The sequence below is a fragment of the Macaca fascicularis genome, chromosome 1, assembly GCF_037993035.2.
Source record: "Macaca fascicularis isolate 582-1 chromosome 1, T2T-MFA8v1.1".
In the NCBI taxonomy this organism is placed as follows: Eukaryota; Metazoa; Chordata; class Mammalia; order Primates; family Cercopithecidae; genus Macaca; species Macaca fascicularis.
The window spans coordinates 126,876,929-126,902,523 of NC_088375.1; the positions used below are offsets into that span (position 1 = coordinate 126,876,929).

General features: G+C 36.2%; 1 protein-coding gene across 6 annotated transcripts in view; it reads left to right on the forward strand.

Moving 5' to 3' along the window:
- VAV3 (vav guanine nucleotide exchange factor 3) overlaps positions 1–25,595 on the forward strand; it is a 398,293-nt gene that overhangs the window by 313,363 nt on the left and 59,335 nt on the right. For all 6 annotated transcript variants that reach the window (XM_065548736.1, XM_074000525.1, XM_065548740.1 and 3 more), the window contains one exon: positions 16,652–16,788. In XM_065548736.1, coding sequence (XP_065404808.1) covers positions 16,652–16,788 — 137 coding nt within the window. The remainder of the gene's footprint in view (positions 1–16,651; positions 16,789–25,595) is intronic.

Sequence of the window (25,595 nt, forward strand, 5' to 3'; positions counted from 1 at the left end):
ATATTTTTTTTTCCCCTATAGAAACCCTTTCAGGAAAAATCCAAACTGAGCAGAGTAAAAATTGAGACAGTATTATTTTGTGCATGTTTTTTGAGCTTCCCTAATGTTTCAGCTTTATAGCTTTTTTATAAAAACAATTTGTCATATTTTAAAATGTAATTTTAATCACTTGGAGGAAGGGGACTAGGTACATTTGTATTCATGTCGTGTGGGGATATAAATTTGTTGACAGTCTCATTTTGCAAAATGGATTTAATGCTGGAAAAAATCATAGCAATTCATTTTTTAAAAATAACACAGCCTCTTTAAATACAGTGCTCTAGTTTTCAAATTTTAGGTCTATGCCATGTAAATAATTATTCACATTATGAATTAAAATTCCATTTGCTTACAGGGCAGCTTAATTTTTTTGCTTATAGGCACATAATCACTTGAAAATCTAAATAATAATTGTTCATTTAGGAGAGAAAAATACCTTCCTCAACTAATCTGTAATACCAATGTAATTTTCAGTGGTGGGTAGAGAAATTGGGTATCACCAAGTCCCATAACATGTTAGATATACAACAGAACCACAGTTGTAATGATCTTGTTCTAAGGACTTACAATCTAAAGCCATTCCTTATTAGAAATAGAGAATTTGACAACACGTATACACACAGAATGGCCGCATATTGTCATTATATTTGTACAAGCAAAGTTAGTCAAGAAATGCAGAAACATTATTTTGGTAAAATTATTTTAAAAATCTATAATGATAAACATGCACGTATGCTTTCATTTATTTAACAAACTATATTGAGAGATTATTAGGCACCGAACACTATACTTAGGATAAACAACTGAACAATTTTCATGATCCTTGACCTTGTAAAGCTTATGTTCAAGTGGGGAGAAAACAAAACAATTAACATATAAGTTATGTTTAATAACTATAATAAAAATTCAGAAACAATTGAACAAAGGAATGTATGGTGTATCTGCCTAGGAGGGTTGGGAAGACATTGCAGAGGAGGTGCCCTTGAGGGATTAGAATGATCCAAAAGCATAGCTTTGCACTGTGGAAGTGTGGAAATGAGTGGTTTACTTGGTGGAGGACGGTAGCAAGCACTTTGGGTGCGTAATGGGTAGTGCAAGAGTGGTGCCTCTTGTGTGTACGTGTCACAGAGCTGCCCTGTGAAGGAGGCTGGTGGGGACTGAGCTCCAAGTAGCAGATCCTGGCATGGGAAAGTGTCTATCCAGGGGAAGAAACTTTTGTTAAATAATATGATAGAGTTAACTACATAAAGTTTATAAAATCCATATAAGGAAAAAAGTTCTCATAATTTTACACATCAGATATAAGCATTGTTAATATTTTGGCCTATGTCTTTATAGATTTTTATATATATATATACACAAAAATGAGGTCATCTTGTGTACACTGCTGCTTGTAACTTGATTTTTTCCCTCAACAATATGTTTGAACCTTGTGCCTCCCCGAACACTTGATGAGATTATGTCCTTTTGGTTTGTGCTTCCGTAGCATTTGCAATTTTTCTAATGTAAAACACATAATGCTTTATAATATTTGCCTGTATAATTTTCATTTTCCCTGTAAGACTCTAAGGTTTTTGAGGATAAGGGAAAGGGTGCCTTGTTTATTATGTTATTCACATTCTAAGCAGAAAATAAGCATTTGGTGGGTTTTTAAAAAAATTAATATGCCTAGGGATGAATGAATGCCTTAGGTAAAGATGAACAAACAGAAACTGAAAGCTGAAATACCAACAAATTATCTCCTAAGATCTCCTTCACTTTGCAGCCACAGTGAATGATGCGTTCCATAAAAGGGAAAATGGGTGTAAAGTGAAAGCTTCAGTCTGTCAGACAGGGAGGCTGTAAGGCCACTGGTCTGCCTTGGCCTGGTGCGTATTTCCGTCTTTCTTTCTGTGAAGAAATAGATGGATGTCTATAGGAGCTGGCACGTGAGTTAGTTTCTTTTCTAGTTACCTTGTTTCAAAGCCAAGGGAGCCAAATCTCAAAATGCCTTCCCACTCACTTGGATAATTAAGATGAAAATAACAATTATATAACTCTGTGTAGCAGAAAAGAAGTCTTCAAGTTTGGCACCTTGAAAGCGGTGTTCACTGTTGCCACTGGTACTGAAGCGTAATGACTCTGTGGGAAAGGTCTGCAATGAAAGGAATCTCCCTTTCTGAGCGTTGCAGGGGTTCAACATGCTATGACCTGCAACTGGAACAAGTGAGAATAAACTGGGAAAGAAAAAAACATGGAGTGGGGAAAGAAGTGAGTAAATTAAAGGTGAATCAGATTATCTGTGGGAATACTTTTTAGATGTCCAGGAATTTTCATTTCAGTTGTAGGAGAGATTTCCCTGATACATCATGGCATTTCTGAAGCTTTCCTGTGTCTTGAGGTGGGGGAAAGGGAAGTATAAATGTTTGCCCTTTAGAATTTGGCAGTATTCTGGTGATTTGTTCATGAAGATTATGAGGACGAGGGATGGAAAAGGTCTAGTTTAGCCCTCACCACTCTCTTTTTTTGGTTCTCGTTGGAGACTTTATTAGCTAATCAACAGATTTTACAAAAAACTATTTGCATGTTTTATCTCATATATAAAAAGAAGCCTTCAACAAAAAACAAATGCAGGTAACAGCATGTCCCTAATACCCAACATAATAGCTGATGTATAGTAGAAGTCAATAGGCACTTCCTAAAAACTGTGACTACATTGGGATATATTTCTGTAGATTCCAAGAAGGTTATGTAAAAATATAAAATATTTTTATGTTTATCTACATATATAGTTATAGAAAAATAAAAGCACTTCCTCAGAAAAAGAACAATCACTTTGTCAGTGCTCCTGCATACTTTAAAGAATAAACTTTGGAATCCCAGGTGGTTCTCTTTTTGGACATTGTAAAGAGCTGAAGTCTATAAGATTCATAGAAATGTAAGTAGTTTTAACAAGAGCATCTGCGGCCATTAATTTATTTAGTCAGGTGAATTTCCTTCGTTAATTTATCTAATCTCCATTCGCATTTCCTATGTATGGTTTTGAAGTAACAAGTCAGACCTTTTATTCTTTAGCTAAATATAGTATTATTGTATGTTTCACACAGTAAATTGAACATACTTTACTGAGACCATTAATTTGAACAGAAGTACAGTTTTCTTGCATTAGAAAGAGATGTTGAAGTATTGTGCCCAGTAGGTAAATTGAGGCAAAATGGCATTTATTGAAATGCTTACATCCTCATGTAAATTCTAGGCCAAAATCAAAGCTAAAACCTACATTGCAGATTTTCTAGTTATATTTCCTCTCGTGTGGCTGTACTAATAGCAATTAGTTAGCAATTTCTCTTCCATGACTGTACTCATGATTAAGTTGTTGGACATAATTTTTTCACAATACCAGTGAAGCACCTGAAAATGCAACTGAGTAACAAGTATGAAAATGCTGTTTTAATATCCTGTTCTGTTTTATGTTTATAATTAATAGAACTTTAATCATAATATGTGTTCTGTGTCCCAGAGAATATTTTGCCACAATCTTTGCATGGAATCCTGTGTTTTGCTCTCCCGATGGTAGCTGTGTGGAACTTCAGTTGACCTCTGTGGCAGTGTCATGCTAGATCAGAGGTAATACATCCAAGGTGATATGAACCACTGTGGTGTCTAAGACAATATATACCCAGAGGCAACTCTCGGGACAAAATGTCAGAAAGGATTAAGTTCGTGTGTATAACAGTTCTTTCTTAGCCGTCCTTTTCTATAGTGCTCATTATTTCCTGAGATAGCCAGAAAGGGGAAATTAAGAGAACATAGGCCATAACATTTGAAATTCTTCTTAAAAAGTAAAAACTGATTCTTATTTGTAGGCCATGATTTAATACATGTGGAATTTTCTTATAAATCCCCTTTATACTACATTGACCTAACTGCTGTTAGATTGTTTTGTTTCATAAGCTGAAGTCTTACTTTAATTATTCAAGATATAGAGGCTGGGCACGGTGGCTCATGCCTATAATCCCAGCACTTTGGGAGTCCGAGGCGGGCGGATCACTTGAGGTCAGGAGTTTGAGACCAACCTGGCCAACATGGTGAAACCCCATCTCTGCTAAAAATACAAAAATTAGCCAGGCATAGTGGTGCATGTCTGTAATCCCAGCTACTTCGGAGGCTGAGACAGTACAATTTCTTTGAACCCGGGAGACAGAGGCTTGCAGTGGGCTGAGATTGAGCTACTGCACTTCAGCCTGGGTGACAGACTGAGACACCATCTCAAAAAAAAAAAAAAAAAAAAGAAAGAAAAAAGAGAAAGAAGAAATAGAAATGATCGTCTTGACTGAAAATGGAAAATGTGTAAATGTGTTGTGTGTTGTTGCTTATGCTGAGGTCAGAAGTTAGGCTTATATGCAGGAGTAATGTTTTAATGTTTACTCTTTTTCTACTCTCAGGAAAGACTGTCATAGGTGGTCAGAGAGGAAAGGACATTGCAGGCAGCACAGAGAGCTAGGATAATTTCTTTTTTATATTTTTACTTATTTGTATTGATACATAATAGATGTATATACTTTTGGAGTACATGCAATAATTTGATACACTGATATAGTCATATCAGGGTTAATTGGGATATCTACCACCTTATGTATTTGTCTTTTCTTTATGCTTGGAACATTTGAATTGTGCTCTCCTGGCTATTTTGAAATATACAATGGATTAATGTTAACTGTAGTCACCCTACTGATCTATTGAACATCAGGTCTTTCTGCTAAGTATATATTTGTACCCATTAATCTCTTCATCTGCTACCTACTACCCCACTTCCCAGCCTCTGGTAACCACGAATATACTGTATCTTCATGAGTTCCACAGTCTTACCTCTCACATAGGAGGGAGAATATGCAATATTTGTCTTTCTATGCTTGGCTTATTTTACTTAACATAATAACCTCCAGTTCCATCCATATTGCCGCGAATGACAGGATTTCATTCCTTTTTATGGCTACGTGTATGGCTGAATAATATTTCATTGTGTATATATGCCACATTTTCTTATCCACTCATCCATTGATGGACACTTAGGTTGATTTCCATATTTCAGTTATTATGAATAGTGTTACAATAAACATGGGAGGGAAGGTATCAATTGAATATATTGATTTCCTTTCTTTTGGCTATATACCCAGTAGTGGAATTGGTGGATTTTTAGTTTTTCCATGAGTGTCTATACTGGTTTCCACAGTGGCTGGACTAATCAGTATTACCACCAATAGTACATGCAGGTTCCCCTCTCTCCACACCCTCACTGGTGTTTGTTATCCTGTTTTTGATAAAAGCTATTCTAAATGGGGTAAGATGATATCTCACTGTGATTTTGATTTGAATTTCCCTGATGGTTATTGGTATTGACCATTTTTCATACACCTGTTGACTACTAATATGTCTTTTTTGAAAAATGTCTACTCAGATCTTATCTCATTTTTAAATTAGATTATTTGTTTATTCTGAGTTGTTTGAGCCCCTTCTATATTCTAACTATTAATTCCTTGTCAGATGAATGTTCACAAATATTTTCTCCCATTCACTATATTGTTGATTGTTTCCCTTGCTGTTCAGAAGCTTTTTAGCTTAATGTAATCCTGTTATGTTTTTGCTTTTGTTGCCTTTGCTTTTGAGGTCTTACACAAAAAACCTTTTCCCAGACCAATGTCCTGGAGCATTTCTGTGAGGTTTTCTCCTAGTAGTTTCATAGTTTGAGGCCTTAGATTTGAGTCTTTAGTACATGTTTGTATATGCTGAGATACAGGGGTCTAGCTTTTTACTTCTGCATATGGGTATCCAGTTTCCCAGCACCATTTACTGAAGAGATTACCCTTTCCTCATTGTATGTTCTTGGCACCTTTATCAGAAATGAGTTGGCTGTAAATGCATGGATTTATATCTGAGTTTCTCTTCTGTTCCATTGATCTATGTGTCTGTTTTTATGCCAGTGCCATGCTGATTTGGCTACTATAGATTTGTATTATATTTTGAAGTCAGGTAGTGTGATATCTCCAGCTTTGTTCTATTTGTCCAGGATTGCTTTGACTTTATGTTATGTTCAGGTGCTTTTATAAACTGTAATTGAACAGTTGTGCATGTGAACTTTGTGCTAAGTGTCACTGGTGTTTTAGTTGAGAAATGAGGCAGAACTGAAAGTTTTATTTCAGTGTGTCTTTTCTAGGTATAACCCTAATTTTACCAGTGTAACTGCCTGCCAGATGATTTATAACTTCTTGGCACAATTTGGTATTATTTTAACATTCTTATTTTTCTTTGTAGTGTACAGTTTACATTTTTATTGTTGTATATTTTTATTATACTTTTAGAATGTAGGTACTGTTTCATTATTATTTTCATATGACTAGAAGCCACCGTATGTCTAACATTTTCCTTTTCCCTGTTAGACTCTAAGCTTTGTGAGGATAAGGGAAAGGCTGACTTTTTTGAGTAGCTTATTATGCTACATTTGAATAAGCGAAAACCATAATATAATTTTGGTACTTAAATAAAGTTGATGAAATAAACTCTTTATGTAGAAAAAAGATGGAAAAGTAAAAATTTGGGGAGATGATTAGACTAATGATAAAGAAAGTAAGGGAAAAAGGAAGGAAGATCAGGGAGAGAGTTAGTAGTTTTCAGATGGATGGTTGGGGGAAAAATATTGAAGTATCGAAAGGACAAAGCAATACCAGTACTATTCCTACAGTTAATATTCACCTATATTTCAAACATTTTACATTGAAAAATTGTAGATGACAAAAGCTTATAGGATAATGCCTTTAATTTTTAGTATTCCCAATTAATTTATAGGAAGGAGCAGAATATATATTTCCAATATTATAATCCCAGGGTTGTAGAGATTTTGAGACTAAATCTCTGAAATTCCTGTAATAATCTTAAGGATTTACTGTTGCCTATAAAAACTATCATTCCCACTAGAAAATTTTGAATCTGATTTCTTTTCCAGCTTTCTTGGAAAAGAGTAGTGATGCATTCATTAAGTATTGAAATCTGAAATAAGTACTTGTGACCTTTCTGTAATCTAATCTAAACTTATTTTTCTCAGTCAATCAAGGATTCCACCCTTAGTAGGTAATAAAATGCTTCTAGAAAGAACACCACTTTTGCTTTTAGCTAGAATATGCAACTGGACTTAAGTTGCTTCATATGTAAATGAAAATATTTGGCTAAATAAGAACCTTCTTTGACACAGTCGCTATACTGTAAGCATATAGTGTTTTCATGGTCAGAACAGTATGACTTCAAAAGAATACACAACTCCGCGTGGTTTCTGATGTTTTCCCCTCTCTTTATTATAGACACTGTTAAGAAGGAGTGTTCCTGGGAAGGGGGCAATTTTTTCAGTTAATGTTGGTGGTTGACACTTGGCCCCAGTGAGAGGGAATTTAGATGAAAAATTTTACCTATTTTCAAAAAATGAAGACACATAGTTAGCCTCCTCCTATGAAACATTGGTGGCTTTGAGTAATACATTTGAGTATACATTTGAGTAATACTTTGAGTATACATTTGCTTGATTTTAAACTGATAAATGTATATATTCACTCTGCTCATGTGTGAATCCATAGATTGTAACTAAATGGTTCTATCTGACTTGAATTCCTTTTTTCACTTCAGAAAAAGGTTAAGGAGGAAAAATTCAAGTAAAAATAAGGGAGGGACTAAACCTTAGAGTTACCTGTTAGACACTGTGGTGATTGTGGATCCTCAGAGTTTGAAAGTGGACTCATAGAAGTTTTCAAAGACTGAGCAGGTTAGAAATTCTTCCAAGTAAATATTTTAATTGTAGCACCATTTTATAAATAAAAGACTACTCTTCTGCGTTCCCTTGTTCTGTTTCAGAAGTTTGTTACGGAAGACTGTTTGTAAGAAGGGTAGAGAGATTGTTCAATTTATGTGCCTTTTTCTGTAGATATGTTGACAATTGGTCTCTGACCTAAGGGCTCCATAGCCTCTTAAGAAAAAAAAAAAAAATCAGCACATCAAAATGATGGTGCAGAGTCATTTGCGTTCTCTGAAACTTTGCCAGTCAGAAATACCAATTGCACATGCTCTTCATTTTAGCTTATAAATCAATAAACCCTGTCTGCATGAATCTGAATCTTTTGGGAATGCATCTGAATATGCTCTCTACTACTCGAGCAAGATGATCACAGGAAGGAGGGAGGTCAAGAGAACAGAGAAAAATTAAAGCAAGCAAATAATTGAGTGTATAGGAAATAAAAAAGTTGGGTGTTTTTCTTTAACATAAGTGATGCAAGTCATCTCATTTAAAGTGTATTCAGAATGAGTGTAAATAATTAAGGGGGCCTTAGTAAGAACCTTTAAGAAATATATTAGCAGTTTTACATGTCAAAAACAATTTTATTTTTTTGGAAACTTTCAGTTACACATAGCATATTGATAGTTGGGTAGAAACACAAATAAATAAAAGTAGTTTAAAAGCAAGTAAAAACTAATGATCAAGTGGCAGTTTGTTTCTGTAATACCAATAATAACTGAATATTTGTATCATTAAAAGCTAAATTTGGCTATGAAAATAAATGTTTATCATACAAATTTAGGCAACATAAATATATATATGAAAGCAAGAGGAGAGAGATACTAACAAGTAAACAGATAACTGCGTGAATTGCAAGTTCATAATGTAGACTGCCTTGACTGGACCTGTTACAGGAAAGGGGTCCCACTCCAGACCTCAAGAGAGGGTTCTTGGATCTTGCACAAGAAATAATTCAGGTGAGTTCATAGAGTAAAGTGAAAGCAACTTTATTAAGAAAGTAAAAGAATAAAATAATGGCTACTCCATAAACAGAGCAGCCCCAGGGTCTATTGATTGGCCATTTTTGTGATTATTTCTTGATGATTTGCTAAACAAGGGGTGGATTATTCATGCCTCCCCCTTTTAAACCATGTAGGGCAACTTCCTGACATTGCCAGGGCATTTGTAAACTGTCATGGCACGGGGGGAGTGTAGCAGTGAGGACTAGGAGAGGTCACTCTCATGGCCATCTTGGTTTTGGTGGGATTTAGCCAGCTCCTTTACTGCAATCTGTTTTATCAGCAAGGTCTTTATGGCCTGTATCTTGTGCTGCCTTCCTATTGTATCCTGTGACTTAGAATGCCTTAACTGTCTGGGAATGCAGCTCAGTAGGTGTCAGCCTTATATTACCCAGCTTCTATTCAAGATGGAGTTGCTCTGGTTCACTTGTCTGTGACAGACCTACTTGCTCCAGGTATTTAAGGAACCATAAGAAAGTCAGCATGACTGAAAAGAGTGAGCAAGTGTGAGGCTGGAACAAGATGAAACTGGAGAGTTATCAGGGACCAGAAAATATATAGGGTCTTGTATGCAATCACCAGGAGTTCAAATTTAATTTTAAGTGCAGTGAGCAAGTTTTTAATAGGAAACTTATTGTATAATTTATTGTTTTTTTAATCAGGCCTTATGTGTAGGATAGTCAGACATTTTAAGATTGGATGAGGAAAAGCCAGTTAGAAAGACAGTGCTTGAACTGGGAGGTAGAAATGAAGGTGGGAAGAAATGGTTTGATTAGAGAGAAATTTTGGAGATATAATCAAGTGTATGTGCATGTGTGTTTGCACATGCATATTTGGAAGGGTGGCCTTTGGGAGAGAAAGGGTCCCTCCCTCCCTGCCTTCCTTCCTTCGTTCCTTCCTTTCTTCCTTTTCCAAAAATAATAATAATAATAATTGAGATAAAGAACACAACCTATGGCACCGTGGTGTTTGGTCACAGTCTAGTAGATATAAACTCTGTACCAAGACACAAAGAAAGGTGCTATAGTGTGGTACCTACACTTTATACCAGCTAAATAAATACTGTTGGTGTATTGAGTGGTACTGAAGCAAGAAGATTGAGTATCTAAAGGAGTGTATGTTTAAGGCACTTAAAATGCACTTAAGGGAATGTTGGTAGGTGTTTTAGTCTGTTCAGGCTGCTCCAACAAAATACTGTAGACTCTGTGGTTTATAAATGACAGCTGACAGTTCTGGAGTCTGAGAAATCTACAATCAAGGTGTCAGTGGATTCAGTGTCTGGCAAGGGCCATTACAGACGGCTGTCTTCTCAGTGTTCTCACATGGTAGATGGGGTGAGGGAGCTCTTAGAGCCTCTTTTACAAGGGCAGGAATTCTGCACGTGGGGCTCCACCCTTGTGGCCTAATTACCTCTCAAAGGCTCCATCTCCTAATACTATCACGTTGGGAATTACATGTCAGCATATGTATTTGGGGGTACATAAACATTTAGTCTATAGCAATGGGTTTATAAGTAGAAATTATATTTGAGTTTTAACGAGTGAGAATAGTAGTTCGGATTATTTTTTCCCTTGGGTTGGGGGGTGAACTGAATATTCAGACATCAGCAAGTATATGCCAGGAAGAAGGTAGAGTATGTTAATGAAAACTTGACCTGTTCAATAGATTTCAAATAATTCACAGAATGAGTGTAGGAAAGGAGTGTAGGAAATGGGCCAGACCCTCAAAACTGCATATTATCAAGTTTAAATTTTATCCATTGCTTTCATGCAGTGTCACTGACCTTTTTTCTGTCCCTCAAGTACTTTCAAGTTCATTCCAGTTTCAGAGCATTCATGCATGGGGCTCAGTTTGCCTGTTAAATTTTTCCTCCCAAATACCTACTCTCTTCTCCTTAGAGAAGGTGATAATACTTAGTTAGACTAGGTGATAATACTCTGTAAAATTGTGCAGTTGTGTTCTTTTTCTATCTTTAAAGAAGAGGATAAGATAGCTCAGGGCTATGCTTCTGAAACTGGATTCCTTAGGTCCCTGGGAATAGCTGTTTGCCAAGGGTCTGCCAAGTACATGGCATTTTCTCCTGAAGCTTTGACCTTAAATATTTTAGGGAAACATTTTTTTCCAATAAAATGTACATGTATAACAGAACAGAATGTTAAATTTGCATGGATTTTCAAGTAACACGTGAAATTTTATAGTTATTTTATATTTGGTAGCCTATAAACACCCTTTTAATAAAGGTGAAAAAATCTTCCAAAGACATTATCATATCTTTCATCCTTGATTCGTGATTCACTAATACTCCAGTAGACAGTGCCAAAGAGTGACTAGTCAGTGGTTATGAAGTTGAAGGAAGGCATCTCTGCCTTATCCTTGTTTTTATATGAGCTGTGACAGTGCTGTTTCCATTATTTGAGTCATCGTTGTTTATAAAAATAATGTAGGCTTCTCTGGTGAAAATTTTAAAAATTATTGATGGGGAGTGTTCCCTTTGTGAACAGTCAGTTCTTTAGACCAGTTTGTTTTCCACCAAATTGCCTGCTTCTGTTGTAGCAGATGGTTTCCATGCTGTGGTTCCTTTTACTCCTCTCTGAAGACCAGCAAATCGATGAAAAAGTCATGCTTTCTTAGAAAGAGCCTTGCAAGTTGTGATGGCAGGGGAATCCCAGCACCTAGCATCCCAGGCTCAGCCTGGTCATGGGGACCTGATTCTTAGATTGTAGACTTGTATCAGGAAAGGTCCAGATGTTAACTTATAAAGGGTTTTTTAGTTGGGAAGATGACAGGCAGCACTTATTTCACTGTAATTTTCTCAAAAACAAATTTGGCAGTGGTAGGTGTTGGTCATGGTGTTTTGCACATGTACCCACAAGAATGTGATTCTCAAACTTGGCTAGAGTTTGGATGTCACACCTAGGAAATTTATAGAAAAAAATAAAGTACACATTTTAGGGTCTTAACCAAGAATTATAAAAGGAAAATTTCCTAAAATTTTTATAGATATGAACATTTTTTTTTTTAAAGTTCCCTCTGGATGGAAGTCCATGCCCAGTTGTGTTGTTATCTTAGAGTTCACCTGTCTGTCTATTCCATAGACTGACTATAGGCTGTTTGAAGGCAGGATACTTTCCCTTGCTTTCCTCTGAAACTGCCATGCCTAGCACTTATGGAATGCTGAAGTCACATTTGATGAATGAATGAATATGTTATGCTTGTGATCAGTTTCCCAGGATAAACCATCTACATTTTCTGATATCTTGTAAAACTAATTATTTTTTAATGTGGCTGTGTTTAGATTTTAAATTGGGCCTCAGAGGTGAAAGGCTAGCATATTACTGACAGCCCATTTATCTAGTAGGCAGCACTCTCCTCTAAGTTATTGCCTCAGGGAAGCCCATTGCATTAGGGCGGTGTAATCAGCATCATGAATAGATACTAATCTATATTGTGGCAATCGCTCTTCTTGCCCTGCTTAGAAGACACAATGGTTGATACTCCTACAATTAGCTGTTCAGTTCATTGAAGTTTGAAAATTTATGTGAAAATTATTAGTGAAACAGTTTATATCTAGAAAATTTTCTAGTAGGATTCTACTTAGAATTAACTTTTTAAAAAAGTACATGTGTCACTTGGCCTGTGTCACTCTTAGTGGTACTGAATTCAGATTTGAAAGGAAATTTTGTTACAGGTCTCCCTTTTAAAAACACTTCTCTATTGTTTTGGGAAACTGAAGCATTCTATGTACCTACACGTAGCTGTAGTTTTATTCAACCAGAAACACATGACTATTAGTAGAGTATAACTATCATTTTAATATTGCTAATTTGTTTGTTAATTCCTCCTGCGTAAGTTTGACTTGGGGATCTTGTCTGATTTAAGACCAAGCACAAGTACTAGTGTGAACAAAAGTTAATGAGCAAAATTGTCAAGTTATATATTAAGGGCATAGTTAGCTGTACAACAAAGCTTTTGTTGTGGGGATAAAACAAGGTAAAATAATTAAACATCTGGCAGGAGATCTAATTTTGGCTTAGTATTTTAATCATATTCCCTTGGATAATTATAATTGATTACATAAAAGTTTTAGGAACTTCTAAGATTGCCCAAATACATATGTTGAAAGTACATGTGACTATTTTGCATTTAATGTCTGAAGGTAGTTGCAATATAAATATTCAGATTTGGGTGAGCAACACTGTAACTCAGCTAACATGTCTGTTGTAAATAAAGTTCTGGAGTGGAGAGAAACTAAACAATTGTTGGGTCTATATTTTCCCCAGAAGAGAGAAGCAACTTTCTGGGATTAGTTGTGAGTTTATAATATAAGGAAATGTGTATTTCTTGTCCCTTTTTAAGGAATATGACTGTCTGTTTCCAATTAATCACTGTCAGTGAGGAAATTTAGAATTCAACTTTTGTAGTTTACACTACTTTGCACCTCAGCCTCTCTTGAAGTGTGGTAGCCAAGGGAAAATATGGAGTTTTTTAAGGAACTGGGGATTTTAAGCCTGATCAAATTTTGAAAGACTAATCTAATGAAAGGAGATTTGCTGCCTTCAGCATAATTCCAGATGGAAGGCAGTAGGTCAATGGAGAGAAGTTACATAGAGATTTATAAGTAAGTTTCAAGAAGACCTTATTAATAAACTCTATGCAACAATAACTGAGTTGTCATGGGGGCATGTGGTAAATGTTCTGCCCTGGACATTTTTAAACAGAGGTTAAAACCTATCAGAGGCATATTTTCTAAGGGAAGAAGAAAACCTACATTGAATTAATACTAAATGGCTGTTCGAAATATAAACATCTGTAAGTCTAATTTATTCTCCGTTCTTGATCTCATTTGTGAAGAGTGATGCCTGCTGTGGCAGTAAATTGTGTTAAGAATTGTATTGATGATTGAGCGCTGACGTCAAGTTTAAGCCATTTCCTCTTATTTTAATTGCAATTTTTTATCTTTCAGTTAATGCGAGTGTGTTCACGTCCTTAGCAATGTAATGGTGCCTTTTTCATAAGAGGAAGAATATTAAAGGACATTTTGGAAAGCAACCATTTATCCCACCTGTATTGTAGAACACCTACTATATGCTAAAATCAGAAGCAAAGGGCAAGGTGTTGGAATTCATTATATCGCTGTGCCCTTGTTTCATTCCTTTTATCCTTTGATCTCTGTACTCCTGACAGCAGATCATGCTGAAATGGGAAGTGCTGACTATCAGAAATAAATTGCCAAAGATAACCCTAACAAATGACCAAAAAACAACAACAACAAAAAAAAAAAATTCTATTATATCGTAAACTCACAACCCATTCTGCAACAAACCGTATGAGTTGAAGAAACACTGTACTTTGTAAGTTGATGATGGCTGAATAGAGGTTAATAACAATGTCCTAGTGGGTATTACCTGGGCTTAAGCATAATTCTTGGCACGGTTTACACATTTTTGCTTTGGGGATGAGGTCAGCAACATACCTATAGTAGTGTGCTACTAGGTGAACTTCCTAAATGAAGCTCATAACCAAGAAGAAAGCAATACCAGAAGAGACAGAGTAAATAAAACACTTAGGAATAAGTGGGACTACAAAAGCAGTATATCTTTCCTACTTTGTAGCATAGCTAGGTCCTATTATTTGACTGGAGTATACTCGCGTATGTACCCTTCGTAATGTTAAATTTTACATGTTATGGGCATGTTGTGGGCATTCCAGTCCATCTACAAAAAGACATATGAGGCAGCATTGCTCCATCCCTAACACCTTACAGCCTCTTATGGAGCCTGGGCATTTCTGTATTTTAATTCCTAATATATATTTGGGTGGTGAAATGCCATCAAAGTTAATTTTTTCCTAAACACTCTATGAATTTTCAGTTGTTTCTTCTTAAGAATGATTGACTTGGGCATGTTGACAATAAAGGAACTGCTCTTTCCATCATTTGTCACATGGCGCTACTTGCTTTTATCCCTGTGGCTCTTGGCAACGGAAAACTGCAGTAAAGGCCAGGGCTCAGGACTGGCCCCTGTATTTGAGGCCACATCAGCTGTTTGAGGTTTAAAAGATATTCTTTCTTGACTTCCGCCTCTATTTAAAACTGTCAGAAAAACAAAATTACCCAGGCAGTCTACCACATGAGATGCTTTCCTTGCCCTAGATGTGCTCAATAAAACAGAGGTGAACTGCAGTTCTCTCCCTTAAACATGGAGTTAACTATCATGCAAACCAGACTCCATTTAAAAAATTATTCTGCTTTACATTACGTCCTCTTCCACCTGTTGGAGTTCTTAATCACTTGTGTGTATGGGATATTTAGGTTTCATTTTAAATTAGCAGTAGCAACTTAATAGAATGTGTAAAATAAACTCTCTATACTAAAGGCATTTGCAGTGTATTGAGAGCAAGTCTGTTAAACATTTACCTGAGAGGAGTTCTCTTATAGAGTGTTGTTCAGGGGAAAGTCAATGAAATCTGCTGTTGCTGTTAGGGTGAGAGCTTATGACATCTGGTAGGGAAATACTCCCTGAATGTGAGATTAAAATCATCCCTCTGGGGGTTCTGCGGCACAAGAACAGAAGCAAAGGAGGATGTAGCAACTCCTGACAAGCCTCAGCAGTCCCAGCAGCTAAACTGGGGTGAAGGGCACAGTGTTTTTCAACCTCTGCCTCCTGATTGGATTGATAAACAAGTGTTGACTAAAACTTTTCTAGTCTGTTCAGTTTATAACCACACTTGTTTTTCTCCCTCTGGCATGGTTGTTCAAAAGAATTTTGAGGACTTTAATAAACTGTTTGCTGAAGCATTCCATGTAGCTTTTGAGATTTTTCTAGGTAACTTAGACATGTAGAACCGAATGACAGTCATTCATCCTTCTTTATATGTGTAGTGCAGCATTTTCAGCCAGTTACAGCTTCACCATGGTTAATCATTAGAATAAAAAGTTCTGAAGCATAATAAAGGCTTCAGTCCTTTAATGTGCAAAAAATATCATGTTTATGAGTGGACCTCTCTTAGCTGGGAGCAGTTTCACCTGTAAACGAATAAGTGACTGTGAGGTTGTTCATTGTGACCAGTATTGCTGCACCTAGACCCATGTTCATTTGAAGCTGCTGTTCTCTCAAAAATGAAATATTGAACTGAGGCCTTCATTGTGCATTCAAAGAAATACAAAGAGAAGGAATGGATCTGTATTTCAAATATCATTGGTGCTATTGGCTTAGACATGTTCCCTTTATTGGGTCTGTTTTGCAAGCCTAAATTTGAGCCTGAAGAGTTTCTCCATATAAATGTCTTGAGTATTGCAGTGGCACATCCATCACCTTTTTGCTTTTGAATTACAAAGATAACCTTAAGATATGAAACATATACTGGGCAATGTGATACATACACAGAAAGGGTGAGCCTCCTCAGTGATGAAATCAGCCAGTGCCCAAGAGGAAAGTAATAGGCAGAAAGGATAGAGTTGATGAAAAAATTGATTCTTTTCCATTAAACTGTACGTGATGTGTTTTTTATGAAGCAGGTATCAGCTGAAGGAGAAATATTTTTTAAACTAAAAAGAGATTGATGGTAAGGGAGAGGAAAAGTATGTCAGAGATCACGGGATAAATATGTGTCTTATTCTATTACCATCTCGTATAATGAGAAAGTTGAAAAGCATTCTATTGTAGTTACTTAAAATGTTTACTTGGACTTGGTGGTATTAACACTTTTAATGTTAATAATGGCTTTTTTTTGTAAAGTACATGTAGACTTCACACATCATTGTTTTTTCAATTCTAAAACTTGTTTGGCTTATTTTCAGGTTTACCAAAGATGCAGGTCATTAGGAACTATTCTGGAACACCACCCCCAGCTCTTCATGAAGGACCCCCTTTACACCTCCAGGCCGGGGATACGGTTGAACTTCTGAGAGGAGATGCACACAGTCTGTTTTGGCAGGTACTATTGTTACAGGAAAGGAGTCCTGATCCAGCCCCAAGAGAGGATTCTTAAATCTTGTCCAAGAAAGAATTCAGGGCAAGTCCACAGTGCAAAGCAAAAGCAAGTTGATTAAGAAAGTAAAGGAATAAAAGAATGGCTACTCCATAGACAGAACAGCCCCGAGGGTTGCTGGTTGCCCATTTTTATGGTTATTTCGTGATGATATATTAAACAAGGGGTGGATCATTCATACCTTCCCTTTTTAGACCGCATTGGGTAACTTCCTGACGTTGCCATGGCATTTGTAAACTGTCATGGCGCTGGTGGCAGTGTAGTAGTGAGGACGACGAGAGGTCACTCTCGTGGCCATCTTGGTTTTGGTGGGATTTAGTCAGCTTCTTTACTGCAACCTGTTTTATCAGCAAGGTCTTTATGACCTATGTCTTGTGCCAACCTCCTGTCTCATACTGTGACTTAGAATGCCCTAACTTTCTGGGAGTGCAACCGAGTAGGTTTCAGCCTCATTTTTACCCAGCTCCTATTTAAGATGGAGTTGCTCTGGTTCACACGCCTCTGACACTATCCAACAGTTTGTCAGATTTAGTGCATGATTTATTACTGCTTAAAGAAAAATGACTCTTGTCTTTAGAAACTGCATGCTTTCAGCTTCAGAAAAATTACATGATGTGCGGAAAATATTTTTTATTAACCTTTTTTATATTTACTAATGCCAAAGTGGCAACAAAAATTGGAACGCTAGAGAAAAATACTATCAGTGCTGTGGGGTCATAATTATCATTTTTATTAAAAATTCCTACTTTACCAGAGCATTTTTTCCAAACCTAGGACCTGTGGGTATGATCTAATTTGCATGGCTTTAATATATTAACAGTTCACTTCAGGGAAACTACCTAATTAGCTTGCCTGTGGCCATTTCTGACCATATTTGCTTTTTGCCTACCCACGGTAATACCTGGAGTTCTCAGAGGTGCTCTGGGCATTATTCATAAAATCTATGAAATGTAAAAAGTAAGTGAGCATATTGATGTTTGCCCATGATGAAATCTCTCTTGGGCCGTGGACCTTTTTATTTGGTTGAAACTTTTTTTGAACTTAGGTAAATATGGTATCATGTTAAGATTGAATAAAGCTGTTCATTAAATTCCTGAATTTCATGTGTATGTTAGAAATACTTCCCAATGATGTTGAGGAAAGAATTGGTTAAAAAATCTATTGTGCATTGAGGGAAAAATAAGTGAGGATCAACAGATTATCACGAGTGAAATGTGGTTAGAGGTAAAAAGAGAGAAATCAGAGAAAAGACTGTTGGATAATAATCAACTGTGCACATGTGGAAGGGACAGCTATTTTATTTGCTTAAATCTATTTTATTGTCTGTCATCTTAATATAAGAATGCCCAAAGATTGAACATTTATCTCTAACCACCATTTCAACTGTGGTAGCCAATGAATTTTCCAAAGCTCCACCATTCTTCTTAAGTATCCCACTCCTTCCGAACTTCATCCTTCCCAGAAAAGGAAAGGTCGCCTTCAGACCACTTCTGTGTCTGTCAGCCTAACCAGAAAACGTACCTGCCTTTGTAGCCATAAGGTTCCTCACATTCAAGACTTATCTTTCTTCTTGAACTTTTTGTCCTGTATTCCATCAGCTGAATTTTGACTCCTAAATTTTCAACTTCATTCTCTCCACTGGCTCCTTTTCTATAGCATATAAATATTCTCAGTCTCCTCCCATATTAAACACATAACTCAACCTTTTGTCTGGTTATGCCAGACACTCTCTCACCCTCTTCCTCTCCACAACCAAAGCTAAGCTTGTTGGGGAAGTAGTCTATGCTCAATTTCTACCGCTCCATGTCCTAGTCATAAGCCAACCTCTTGCAGAAACTACTCCTTCTTGGATCATTAGTGCAACTTTATATAAAAACTTTGAGATGGATGGTAAATTGTGCATAGTTTAAGTGTACAATTTGAGAAGTTTGAACACACACACACACACACACACACACACATATATATGTAAGTGAAACCATCAGTATAATCAGGAGAATAAACATATCCATTATCATCCCTAAAGGTTTTTGTGCCCCTTGGTAATCCCTCCATCATGCTTCTGTCTGTTGCTTTGTTCCGTCTCACCCAACAACCCTCAGCAACCACTGTTCTGGTTTCAGACTAGAGATGAGTTTGTATTTTTTTAGAATTTGATGTGCATCACATAGTATGTATAATTTTTTTGTGGCTTATTTCACACAACATGATTATCCTGAGATTCCATCGTGTTGCTATGTATAACAATAGCTCTTTCTTTTTATTGCTGATCATCATTCCATGTGTGGAGCTAGCACAATTTGTTTACCCGTTAGCGTGTTGATGGACTTTCAGGTTGCTACTAGTTTTTGGCTATTGCGAATAAAGCTTCTATGAACATTCAAATATAAATCTTTGTATGGACATAATGCTTTTATTTTTCTTAGGTACTAATGCCAAGAGAGGAATGTATAGATCATATGTAGATAATTGTTTTTCAAAGTGCCTATACCATGTTACATTTCTCCTAGTTGTATTTGAGAGTTCTGGGTGCCTCTTATCCTTGCCAACATTTGGTATGGTCATTCTTTTTTTTTTTTTTTTTAAATACAGGGTCTTGCTCTATTGCCCAGGCTGGAGTATAGTGGTACAGTCATAACTCACTGTAGCCTCAAACTCCTGGGCTCAAACCATCTTCCCATCTCAGCCTCCTGAGTAGTTGGAACAACAGGCATGTGTCACCATGCCTGGCTAATTTTTTAGAGATAGTGTCTAGCTAAGTTGCCCAGGCTGTTCTTGAACTCCTGGCCTCAAGCATCCCTCCCACCTCAGCCCGCCAAGTAGCTAGGATTACAAGCATGAGCCAGTATTTTAAATTGTATTTATCCTAGCAGGTATATAGTGGTGTCTCATTAGTTTTGATTTGCATTTTGTTAATCATTAATTCATTAATAATGCCGAACATCTTTTTGTGTGCTTATTTACCATCTATATAACTTTGCTGGTGAAGTGCTTGTTCAAATATTTTGTCAGATTTTTTAATGAGTCATGCATTTTTTTATTATTTGGCTTTGAGAGCTCCCTAGATATTTTGGGTAAAAGTCCTTTATAAAACATTTTATTTCCATATATTTCTCCTAACCTGTGACTTGCTTTTTTTTTATTTTCTTGATAATGTCATACATAGAGCAGAAGTTTTTAGCTTTTATGTAGTCCAATTTGTTAATTTGTTCTTTATATGGATCATGCTAAAGGTATTACATCTAACAAATCTTTGCCTACCCCAAAGTTACAAAGACATTCTCCTTTGTTATCTTCTGGAAGCCTTATAGTTTTAGGTTTTACATTTAGATTTATGATTCATTTTGAGGTTTTTTTTTTTTTTAACTCATTAGGCCACTTTATTTTATTTTATTTTTTCATACTTTAAGTTCTAGGGTACATGTGCACAATGTGCAGGTTTGTTACATCTGTATACATGTGCCATGTTGGTGTGCTGCACCCATTAACTCGTCATTTACATTAGTTATATCTCCTAATGCTATCCCTCCCTCCTCCCACTACCCCATGACAGGCCCTGGTGTGTGGTATTCCCCACCCTGTGTCCATGTGTTCTCATTGTTCAATTCCCACCTATGAGTGAGAACATGTGGTGTTTGGTTTTCTGTCCTTGTGATAGTTTGCTGAGAATGATGGTTTCCAGCTTCATCCATGCCCCTACAAAGGACATGAACTCATCCTTTTTTTATGGCTGCATAGTATTCCATGGTGTATATGTGCCACATTTTCTTAATTCAGTCTGTCACTGATGGACATTTGGGTTGGTTCCAAGTCTTTGCTATTGTGAATAGTGCCGCAATAAACATACGCATGCATGTGTCTTTATAGCAGCATGAGTTATAATCCTTTGGGTATATCCCCAGTAATGGGATGGCTGGGTCAAGTGATATTTCTAGTTCTAGATCCTTGAGGAATCGCCACAGTCTTCCACAATGGTTGAACTAGTTTACAGTCCCACCAGCAGTGTAAAGGTGTTCGTATTTCTCCACATCCTCTCCAGCACCTGTTGTTTCCTGACTTTTTAATGATTGCCATTCTAACTGGTGTGAGATGGTATCTCATTGTGGTTTTGGTTTGCATTTCTCTGATGGCCAGTGATGATGAGCATTTTTTCATGAGTCTGTTGGCTGCATAAATGTCTTCTTTTGAGAAGTGTCTGTTCATATCCTTTGCCCACTTTTTGATGGGGTTGTTTGATTTTTTCTTGTAAATTTATTTAAATTCCTTGTAGATTCTGAATATTAGCCCTTTGTCAGATGGGTAGATTGCAGAAATTTTCCCTATTCTGTAGGTTGCCTGTTCACTCCCTCAGAGTTTTTTTTTTCATTTGCTTGTTTTTTTTGTTGTTTTTTTTTTTAATATGGTACTAATGGCAGGGATTTTTTACATATGGATATCTAGGTGTTCCAGCAGCATTTGTTGAAAATGCGATTATTTCTCCACTGGATTGTCTTTGTACATTTGTAGATAATGTGTTGTCCATACATATGTGTGTATTTATATCTTTATGTGTGTGTACACATATATTTATGTATATGTATCTATATATGTGTGTATATATATCTTTATATATGTGTGTATGTGTCTTTGTGTGTATATTTTATATGTGTGTGTATATATATCTTTATATGTGTGTGTGTATACATATCTTTATATATCTGTAGGTCTGTTTCTGTATTCTATTTTGTTACATTGATTTCTTTCTCCATCTTTATACCAATGTGATGCTGTCTTGATTACTGCAGCTAATAAGATGTCTTGAAGTCAGACAATGTTAGTCCTCCAAATTTATTCTTTTCCTTTTTTCATAGGTGTTTTGAGTTTTTTTGGTCCTTTGCGTGTCTATGAATTTTGCAATCACCTTATCAACTTCACCAATAAAAAAAGCTTGTTGAGATTTTGATTGGGATCACATGGAATTGTAGATCAATATTGGAAAATTGACATCCTAACAAGATTGAGTCTTCCAATCACTGAACATACTATACTCCTCATTTATTTAGGTCTTTAATTCTCAGAAGTGTTTTTCAGTTTTCAGAGTTAAGGTCATATACATCTTTTGTCATATTTATCTGTAATTATTTCGCATTTCACTTTGATGCTATTATAAATGAGTTTTAAAATTTTAATTTCTATTGTAAATTGCGAGATATAGAAATACAGTTGATTTTTGTATGTTGATCCCTTATTCTTTAACTCTTATTATATTCACTTACTAGTTCTTGTAGCTTTCCTTGTGTAGATTCCAACAGATTTTTTAATGTAGACATCACGTTGCCAATGAATACAGAGTTTTACTTCTTCTTTTGCGATCTGATTGCCTTTTATTTCTTTTCCTTGACTTGTTGCAATGGCTAGAATGTCCAGTAAAATATCAAATAGAAGTCATGAGAGAGTATATCCTTGCCTTATTCCTGATCTTAGAGAAAAACATTCAGTCTCTTACCATTAAGTATGACATCATCAAGTTGAGGACATTGCCTTCTATTCCTAGTTTGCTGCAAGTTTTCATCAGTAATAGATGTTGGATTTTTGTCAAATGCTCTTCTGCATCCATTGAAATGATGATAAAATTTTTTTTGTTTTTATTAATGTGGCAAATTTGATTTTCATATGTTAAATCAACATTTCTTTTCTATGATTAAATCCCAAATAGCAATTATATATTACCCTTTTTATATTTTGTTTTATTTTCATGTAATATCTTTGCCTGGTTTGGGTAATAATGTAATGTTCAAGGAATGAGTTGGGATCTAGTCCCTTCTCTTCAATTTTCTAAAAGAGATTTATAGAATTAGCATTATTTCTTCCCAAAGTGTTTTGTGGAATTTACTAGGGAAGCTATTTAGGCCTAGAGTTTGCTTAGTAGAAGGTTTCGTTTTGTTGTTTGTTTATTTTGAGACGGAGTCTCGCTCTGTCGCCCAGGCTGGACAGGCTGGAGTGCAGTGGCAGGATCTCGGCTAACCACAACCTCTGCCTCCTGGGTTCAAGCAATTCTCATGCCTCAGCCACAGGAGTAGCTGGGATTACAGATGAACGTCACCACGCCTGCCCAGCTAATTTTTGTACTTTTAGTAGAAACGAAGTTTCACCATGTTGCCCAGGCTGGTGTCAAACTCCTGACCTCAAGTGATCTGCCCTCCTCAGTCTCCCAAAGTGCTAGGATTACAGGCGTGAGTCAGCACACCTGGCCTAGAAGTTAAAAAAAAATAAAATTATAAAACAAACATAGGGCTATTCAGGTTATTTGCTTCCCCTTGAGTGAGTTTGGTAGTTTGTGGTTTTCAAGGAATTTGTCCATTTTGTCTAAGTTGTCAAATTTAATGGCATGAATTTTTATTCATAATGTTTCTTCATTATCCTTTTAATATCTGTAGAATCTGTGGTTGTATTATCTGTCTCATTCCCAATATCACTAATGTATCTTTTTTTGCCTGGTCAACCCAACTAGATAGGTATACATTTTATTGATCTTCTAATAGAACCAGCTTTTGGTTTTATTGGTTCTATTGTTTTTTTCTCCTGTATCATCGATTTCTGCTCTGATTTTTATTACTTTCTATCTATTCTTTTGGGCTTAATTTGCTCTTCTTTTGCTAGTTTGTTAAGGTAGGGTGTTTGCTCACTGATTTGTGTACTTTCCTTTCTTTTGCTAATATAGTTAGTACTGCAAATTTCTTTCTAAGTGCTACTTTGGTGCCTTCCCAAAATTTTGCAAAGCTCTGTATTTTCATTTTCAGTCAGTCCAAAATACAGATGGTCCTTGACTTATGATGGTTCGATTTACTGATTTTTCAACTTCACGATGGTGTAAAATGATACACATGCAGTAGAAACTATACTTGGAGGACCCATGCAACCATTCTGTTTTTCACTTTCAGTACGGTATTCAATAAATTATATCAGCTATTCAGTACTTTATTATAAAATAAACTTTGTGTTATATTATTTTGAGCAACTGCAGGCTAATTGTTTTGAGCATGTTTAAGGTAGGCTAGGCTAAACTATTATGTTCAGTATGGTAGATGTATTAAATGCATTTTTGATTTTCAGTGTCTTCTAACCAAGCAGAATTCTCTCTTATTTATTCTTTCCTTATAGTAATGATGACAACAGTAGCACCAACAACTGATATTCACTGTACATTTTTATGTACAAGGTAGAGTTTTAAGAATACCTTTGTTAATACATATCATACTAATGAAAATTATATGAAATGAATTACTATTATTATCCTCATTTTATGGATGAGTGAACTGAGCCACTGTGAGGTTGAATAGCCTGCCCAAAGACATATAGCTAGTAACTTAGCAGAGCTGTGATTCAGACATAGGAATTCTGGCCAAGAGTCCAAGCTCTTTACTATTACACTCTAGCACTTGTTTTACAATCATGTTGTTTATGATGAAGCTCATGCTGCCTTCCTAAACTTCATGCACCTTAGGGATATTGGGATGGTGGCTGTCTTTATGCTAATTAAAGAAACTAGGTTTGTGAGTTTCTTTCACTGTCATCATCAAACTTGTGACGGTGTTTCAGTTTTGTGATTATTGTACAACAATTTATTATTTCTCATAATGCTATGGATGATAAGGTGGTTCTTCTGCTTCAGTTCATGGTTGGGGCGCTGGGAGCCGCTGAAAGATCCCAAATGCCCGTGTCCACAGGATTGGCAGTTATTGTTAGCCTTTGTCTAGGAACTCAGTGGAGGCTCTCTGCACATTGACCTCTTCAGTGGCTCCTTATCTTCCTCACAGCATGGTGATCTCAGGGTACTTAGACTTACTATATGGTAACTGGCTCCCAAGAGTGTAAAAGTGGAAACTGCTGGACCGTCTTACACCTAAACACCAGAACTGGTGCAGAATTACTTTTGCCACTTTTTGTTGGTTAAAGCAAGACATGTCCAGCCCAGATACAAGAGGAAGGGGACCATACCAATCAAATCCCAGTAGATGTGGTTCACCAGGATACCAAAATAACAGTGTGCCACAGACAGAAAACATTTTGAAGCCGCATGAGCAGCCCTAAGAATAAACTGGTTTTCTGAGCTCTTCCAAGGGCACTGAAAGCCAATCAGTTTTTCATAACAAAGAAAGGGACAGGAAGTAGTCAAGCAAACCACAAAATGTTGAAGATCTTGGTGCATATAAGTGGCTTGAAAAGTTTGATGTTTGAGATCACTCTGAAGGTCACGCAGGAGTCCTAGAACCTAGCCAAATGTGTGCTTAGAGGCATTTAGCTTTAAAAAGATAATTTTGGAATTCATATTTTTCTAACCAAGCTCTGTGTTCCTTTCCATCTTTTCTTCTTAAACCTTAGATTTGTAAAACTTAATTGTGTATAGTATCTTTTTTTTCATTTATTCACTATTTTTTCCTATCACACTAGGTTTAGATGGTGCTTTCAATTATTTTCATGTTTTGAGATTCATTATTTCCTTCATTCCTCACAGCCACATAATGTTAAAAGTAGAACTGTAATTGAGATTCTGGGACAACTAGCCCAGTGCCATTTTTTACTGAATGTTACTGCCTCCTATTCTTTCTAGACAAAAAGAAAGACATTATTAGTTGTCATTTCCTTTCAGCAGCCTATAAACTTGAAGATTTTCTGGCATAGTATTAGAATGATTTTGGAGACACTTAGGAGAATCATAGGACAAATGAGAACCCTTGGATGACAAGATATGTGGGTATGTTTGGGGTATATGT